The 8,174-nt window shown below is 35.0% G+C and overlaps 1 protein-coding gene across 1 annotated transcript; it reads right to left on the bottom strand.

Annotated features, from left to right (window-relative positions):
• Window positions 1–779: 779 nt before the first annotated feature.
• Window positions 780–4,849, bottom strand: tm4sf5 (transmembrane 4 L six family member 5). Its single transcript, XM_058394030.1, has 5 exons — window positions 4,477–4,849; window positions 3,905–3,985; window positions 3,443–3,588; window positions 2,995–3,184; window positions 780–1,220 (listed from the first exon to the last, which is right to left on the bottom strand). The coding sequence occupies exons 1-5, from the start codon at window positions 4,648–4,650 to the stop codon at window positions 1,203–1,205; spliced, it is 609 nt and encodes a 202-aa protein (XP_058250013.1). The 5' UTR covers window positions 4,651–4,849; the 3' UTR covers window positions 780–1,202.
• Window positions 4,850–8,174: the final 3,325 nt, after the last annotated feature.

Raw genomic sequence — 8,174 nt, 5'->3', positions numbered from 1 at the left:
AGTGAGCAAGCCTGGGGCGACATAATAAAAGAACCTTGATCATTACAATTATTTAAAAAAAAAAAAAGATTTATACAAGTTGTTACAATCTTGCAATCATGTCCCTTCTAGCCATATAGTCCATAACAGTCCAGCATTCTGACTTAAGGCTCCATAAAGACTCCTTGAGCCCATAAGACAGGACAAGTGCATTCACAAGTCATGCTCTCCAGATATGGCCAAAACTTGCATGGTATGTTTATGTTTATCAGTTGATGGAGCTTATTCAGATTAGCTGAATAGCTGGACAGTATGTCACCCCTTTTAAGTACTATAAAGATTCCTGTCTGTATTGAAACCTTTGAGTAATGAAAAACATTGCTGATCCAGACAGTCTGTTATAATTCTTTAAGATTACAGACTAAATATATGTTACTTCAAAGACATAAAATACAACGAAAATTCTATCCGTAGCAATAATGAGGTGAACATCCATAACACTGAGTACCAGATGATGCTTTGTACAAACACCTTACATTCAAAGCATCTCTGTTTGTACAGCTGTAGATGTCGCTTCTACCACAAGGGTGCCCCTGATCCTGCTTTCAAGCAGGATCTAGCTCAAACTAGTAAGAAGCAAACAAGTTGCAGCGGTGTCCTGATGAACACAGAACAAGATGTTCTGATAGTGTTCTGCATATTTTCAGCGATAATATGCAGGAAATCATGGAAACACTGCTGTTGTATCAAAATAGATGCATTTTTAGAAGAACACCCACACATTTTATATGTATACAGGATGGAGTCAAAGGTAAAACCAATTTTATTGTCCACCCTGAGAGCTTCAAGCTCTATTTTAGAGATGTTGCTCAATTTTAGTTGATAATTAATACATATCCCTGCCATATCAAGTTTAATAATTGATTGTAATAGCAGGATAAATAGCACAGTGTGCAAAGTTGACACCGTGTACTGTAGAAACAATGTTCACATATGGAATATTGCTTTCAGATGACTTACAATAAATGCACTAAAGAACATAGATCCTGTTGTGAATTAAAGACAAAATTGATAAAATTGTATTTTTATATATCACACGATCATGTAGATAGGTCATTGTAATAAATAGATACAGTATACAGAGTGTAGCTGCTACCTATCAGCGAACAAAAGATCTATTATGGAATTTGATTCGTTGATTATGTCTTGATAATATCTTCCATTCACAATCCTCCATCATCCTGCGAAAGAAAAATAAACATGTTCCATTTAATGTATAAAAGAGGATTCCTTGGGATCATCTAATCATTACTGCTTCCCCTGTTTCCTAAATAAAAACTACTTGATTTTTTAACTTGAAGATTTTTATCATGAACACGAAGATGTTGAATACATTTATTTGAAATAAATGTATGCATTTATAAATGTATACAGTTTAACCACAAACTTTTATCCAGTGTCCTGTACACCTACATGCAATTGATTAATCACATACAGGCCAGCAGTTAAATATAATGTTCACATCAACCATTAGAATGGGGAAAAAAATGTGATCTCGAAGTTTTTCACAGTGGCATGGTTGTTGGTGACAGACAGGCTGCTAATCTCCTGAGATATCTACACACAACACTCTCTATTGTTTATTCTAATTGTGAAATAAAGAAAAAAACATCCATTGAGCGACAGTTCTGTGGTGGAAATGCCTTGTTGGTGAGAAACACTGTTTTGAGCTGACAAAGGTTTTAGATGAGCCAACTGTAGTGAGCAGAAAAGCATCGCAGAATGTACAACACATCCAAAATTGAGGTGGATTGGAAACAACAGAAAAAGATCATGTTTGGTTCCACTTCTGTTAGCCAAACAGAAAGTTTAGGCTGCAATGGGCACAGGCTTAACAAAACTTAACAAAATCTAGCCTGGTCTGAAGAATCTGGATTTCTGCTAAGACACAGAGATGGTAATGTCGGCACAAACAACATATTCTTTTGGCTTTTTGTGGCATACTTTGGACCTATTTTACTGGCACACTTTGAGCCTATTAATACCAATCAATCACTTGAATCTTCCCACTTGAATGCCACAGCCTATTTAAGTATTGTTGCTGACCCTGTGCTTCCAACGGCTACTTCTAGCATCATAATGCACCATGTCACAAAACAAAACTTCATCTTAAACTGGGTTCATGCGAATGACAGTGAGTTCTGTGATCTGTAGTGGTCTTCCCAGTCACCAGATTTAAATCCAACAGAACATCTTTTGGATGTGGAAGAACAGGAGATTCACAGCATGAAAATTGATAAAAAAAAATAAATAAATCGTCTGCAAGCATGAAAATCTGCATTGCATCTGCATCTGATTTGCATGACACAATGATGTCAACGTGGAGCAGAATCTAAAAAGGAATGTTTCCAACATCTTGTGTTATCCATGCTATGAAGAATTGAGACTGTTTTCGAGAGCAAAGGGAAGCCCTAGCAAGTGTTTCTAATAAAGTGCTCAGTGAACGAATATAAAATCCAGTGTTTTAATTTGAAATTTTAGTTTTTACCTTTTTAATTTTCAAATGAAATGGTATCGTGAGTCTATATGCCTAGTGAACCAGTGTTAACCCTAACCCCTAGTCATCAATAGAGACTGTAAATGTAAAATATTACAATTACTATTAACATATAACTGGTACTGTATATTCTCATAGAATGCTAGGTATAATTACCTTTGTCATAAACTAATAACAGCTTGCATTGTTTAATTTTTCCATCCTGACAATGCACTCAACTTTCCATATGCTTTCATGCCCTGCCTGGCACCAAATATGTGATCATAAACTAATTTAAGGTTTAATGTTCAACCATCTATTGATAATACTGTTAGTCTTTTTTTTTTTACCTCACATATCAAATTGCCCTTAAATTTATTACTTAGAATTAAATCCATTGAGCCTTCTACTTCTCTTTCCAACTCCATGACAGACCAATACCAAAGTCTGAAACTCTGAAACACTGTTGTAACATTTACCTCTGGGCTTTTTCGACAGTCCCCACATAGAAAACCCATGCAGCCATTAATGACCTGGATGCCAAGTAGCACAACCTGAATGACACCCAGACCTAGTATGATGGAGAAGAGAACGATGTGCCACAGGATTACATTTTCTGGGTATATGCAGAGAGACCACTCAGATTTATCCACCAAGTAGCTGGAATTACTGTAGAGGGAAACGAAACAGAAAAAATGTCATGTAAGTGGTGACTTTTTTTGTGTTCAGATAATTAAAAATCTCAATCAGGAAAAATCAGACATAAAACAATTGTGTTTCGTGTGTGTGTGTGTGTGTGTAATAAAACATGTTTGTGAAATGATTTTTTTTGGTATTGGGCATCAATACCACATTCATACATAAATACTTAACCAAAAACTATAAATAAAAGTTTAGTTCAATAAAAGTTTAGTTTAGTTTTGTTACTCTTGGGGCATGTTCTCAAAGGGATACTCCCAGGACCCTGAGGCCAGGAGGCATTTTGGTCCAATAGCCAGTGCTGCAGATGCTACGCTGGTGCAGTATATTGCCCCAATTAGACCAAATGCAGAGGAAAACACAGAGCTCAGCATCTACAGACACAAAGATAGTCGACACAAACACACATCTGCCTTAATAACATTCTTAATACTAGAGTTGTTCTCAAATGGCCTATGTATTAGTGTAGTATAGAGTAGTATAGTATAATAACGCTATGCCTAAAACAGTAACCCTACGTATTTTGTCTGCATGAGTTCATTACTGGTTAGTCGTTATAGGCTATTTACTATTCAATTATTAAATCCAATTTGTTTTTGATTCCACAGTGTACAATTTAGCTTTTCTATTAGAGTTGCCAGATCTACTAGAATTGAACTTTCCTCCCCGAATGAAGTTTTTTTTACTTACGCGGCAACGATTTCCACAGCAACCCTTCCCACAGCAGCCCTTTCCACCAGCTCTGATAGCTGAACAGCTTGGACACAGCATCTGAGGGACAAGTAAAAATCATTAAAAAAATTTATGGACTTCTACAACAACAGCTATTATATCTGTTGTAGAATAAACACTTAGACAGTGCTTATGCTCCATGAATACATTTAGCAAGGTTTGTATTGGGTGTTCACATTAGATCTTATTAGCAGATGATGCTGACATGTTTAAAAACGTAAATTATAACCTTCAAAATCCACAATGAGTAGAGTTTAAAATATTGTTTCTCATGCAAGACAATAATCATCTAACTCTACAAATCAGAAATATAAAAAAATGCAAAATTTCTTTCAAATTTAGAGAGATTATTAAAGAGAGTAACACTACTAGTAGTAGGATAACACTTTTTAACACTAAATACAATTAAAATATTTGGCAGTAAATGAGCAGTGGTTTATATATCCATTAAAGATAGGTTCATAGCTAAGTTAAAATAACTTTTTCTAATACAACCATGGATCAAAAAAAAGAAACTGCTGTATACTTACAAACAAGCCTCCACCTAAGAATCCTCCCATCAGCCAGACCTGTAGGGAGATCTGATCATTTTCCAAAACAGTGCCATTGGGAAAGAACAACAACAGGTTGGCGATCATACAAAGAAATGCAGAGGGCAAGAGTATCAAACCCACTAAGCGTGCACACTTTCCTGTACAACACATCTTTTTGAAATATTTGACGTTCTTTCGTTATCCTTGATTCTTAGTTCACCTAAAGAAGAGTATAAAGATAGAACCGAGAGGATTGCGTAAAAATCTCCAGATAACAGCCGTGTTTCTGTGTCCAACCGGTGGACAAAGTCAAACTAAGAGGAGCTGTGTATAAAGAGCAAATGAAGATTAGTGCCCCAGGTAATGAAGGACACACGGTGGTGATCTAAAAGTGCTACGCGACCTTTGATATCTGTTCATATTTACTGATCTACTATCAGTGTCGTTTATGGTTTGAAAATATAAATGGGTATCTGTGTGTGTGTGTGTGTGTGTATATGTGTGTATGTAATAAAAGGGATACAGTGTTATACTATTTGATTTATTGGTCACCCTATGGTGTGTGGTAACATAGACTTCCCCAATGATTACTTAGGATGTTTTCCTGTAAAAGCTGCACCTCAGTATTTTTTCCTAAGTTTTATATATATATATATATATATATATATATATATATATATATATATATATATATATATATATATATATATATATATATATATATATATATATAGTAAAGTAAACATTTAATTTCTAAGTAATTTGATATGGAGTTCTACAGAGATTCTTGTTGCAGACGGTAAGAGAGGCTGACATATTTTCCCTATTTTCTAAAAGCTTTACCATAAAAATAAACAACTTTTGACCCCTTTGGGCTTTTACATGTAGTACATTTCCTGTGACACATGTGACTTAAAGATTAGCATGATTATGTAAGTTTTAACCCATTGCCAAATCATTTGCCAAATCATTGCCTGTTTTATGCCTGGCATACAAAATTTTGTTTTCTTGTTAATTTAATGAAAATAATGAACACTTGAGGATAGATAGAGAGCTTCATGGGTCTTTAAACACAATTGAGACTCTCTGTTGCTAAAGATATCAGAGTCCAAGCCACAGTCCAAGTTTAAAAATATAGCTGGAATTATTTATTTACTTAAACTTTGAACATGTCCTCCCCCTCCTTGTGACTTTTTCCCGAATAATTTACAGCCAGAGGAGTGTGTGTGTGTGTGCTTTTAATGATTGCTGCTGTTCAGGTCAAGCTTATAATTCATCTTATAAGGAGGTAAGTGGTTTTCTTTTGCAAAATATCCATATTAAAATGTGCTTAATCTGTGCATCATAATGTAAAACATCAAGATGACCTTGGGAATAGAAAAAAAAAAAAAGAGTTTTGTGAAATTTTAGTTTGATTTGATTTTCTTGATGCATAGGCATTAAACTAATTAGCAAATTACGGTCATGTTAATGTGTAGTTAACACTCTATGGAGTAGACCTGCTGGGCCCTGTGCAGACCATTGCCTCGAACAAGCTTAGTGTAGACATAATAAAATGTGGCCCCAATGTTTATCTTTTATTTTCAGAATGAATGTCTATATCAAATGTTGGTGCAAAACGAGACATGAAAAGTTGGTGCTGTCCACACAAGGACAATGATTCGCAAGTTTCTCACAACATGGTTTGTAAAAGTGAATGTTTGGGACACACCTCAAGACTCCATTACATTCAGAGATGAAGCAAATTCATCTGATCATATTAGAGGTAGCTCAGTGGTTAAGACACTGGACTTGAAAGCTTATATGCTGCTCATTTGAATGCATCTATAAGTGAGATAAATGTGAGAGGGCGTATGCCAAATGAAATCAGCTGAGTGGATTAATTAAAATAGAAATCACGATTATGCTCCACAGATTAATTAATTAATTGTGATAAATTAGGTGATTGATCATACTCGGTATTACACAATATCAAATAACAATTGTAATTATACTGCTAATGCTACTGCTGCTATTACTACTACTCATTTGGGCTTACATTTATCTTGTATAATGCTGACTAGTCAGTTGTCCCATTATCCTGGGTGTGAAATATAGTTTCTTTATTATTCTTTATCAAATTATGTACACATTATGCAAATTAAAGAAACAATTGTGTAGCTTGTTTGGAATATAAATGTGTAAAAAGGAAGAGAAGGACTTTATTGTTTTTATCAATTCCATTTAAAAGTTTTATGTACTGTGAGTTTTTAGACCTGAAAAATTGTTATATATGTTTATGATTGGTCAGACTGTGAGTTCATTATCAATAACTCCGTTTATTATTATTATTATTATTATTATTATTCATAATAATGAAAAATTGGATTTATTGGCCATGTACCTTAACATGTGCAAGACATTTGCTACTTGAACAAGAAATATAAACATAAATATTGAAAATGCATGTATTGTTTACAGGCAAATAAAGTTATTAGATATGTAATTCTTTTGAAATGCTTAGGCTATATTACTAATATTAATATTATTCACAGTTTGCCGTATTGAGCACACATTTGTGAGTTGTTTTCTCATATTTGTACAAGTCAATAAATTGTAATGCTTTTATTCAGGAGTGCTTCAATAAACCTAATACCATATAGTTTTATATTCAAAAACCAAGTACGACTGTATCTGCATGGAATCCTTGAAATAAAGTTTGTTTCAACAAAAGTGTACTTGTGTAAGGATGCTTTGTCTTCCTAAATGTTATTTATTTATTTATTTATCATATACACTGACCAGGCATAACATTATGACCACCTAAATAATATTGTGTTGGTCCCCCTTTTGCTGCCGAAACAGCTCTGACCATCATGCACTGTGTATTCTGACACCTTTCTATCAGAACCAGCATTAACTTCTTCAGCAATTTGAGCAACTGCTCATCTGTTGGATCGGATCACACGGGTCAGCCTTCAATCCCCATGTGCATCAGTGAGCCTTGGCTGTCCATTACCCTGTCACCGGTTCACCACTGTTCCTTCCTTGGACCACTTTTAATAGATACTGACCACTGCAGACTGGGAACACCCCACAAGAGCTGCAGTTTTGGAGATGCTCTGATCCAGTCTTCTAGCCATCACAATTTGGCCAAACTCGCTCAAATCCTTACGCTTGCCCCTTTTTCCTGCTTCTAACACATCAATTTTGAGGACAAAATGTTCACTTGCTGTCTGATATATCCCACCCACTAACAGGTGTCATGATGAGAAGATAATCAGTCTTATTCATGTCACCTCTCAGTGCTCATAATGTTATGCCTGATTGATGTATCTCTATAAAGGAACTTATGCCTAAAAGTTAGTTCAAAATTACTGAGGTTGATGAAACTTTGTGTAATATTTCTGCTGATATAAGTTCAACATTATCTGAAATCATTGTTGTACTGTAAACATGTCCTTACTTGTGAGTAATCTGATTGGAATAAACGCCCACCAAAATGTGCCAAAAACTGGAGGAGCATTTTTGTTTAAGGCCAGTGTTCATGATAAATGATGTTTGGCCTTTAACTTGTGCAGCAGAGGGCTATCAGGGCTATCAGGCCTTACTTTCAGTCTCAGAAAATGTGTGATCTTTGTAACCATGGCAGGGATGCTGGTGCCAGATGTTGTGGTTTGAGTATTTTAACTAATATCCTGGGAATTTCACACACA

Source organism: Hemibagrus wyckioides, linkage group LG07, assembly GCF_019097595.1.
Source record: "Hemibagrus wyckioides isolate EC202008001 linkage group LG07, SWU_Hwy_1.0, whole genome shotgun sequence".
NCBI classification, from domain to species: domain Eukaryota; kingdom Metazoa; phylum Chordata; class Actinopteri; order Siluriformes; family Bagridae; genus Hemibagrus; species Hemibagrus wyckioides.
The sequence above is the reverse complement of the archived record's forward strand: the minus strand, read 5'-3'. Positions and strand labels throughout refer to the sequence as shown.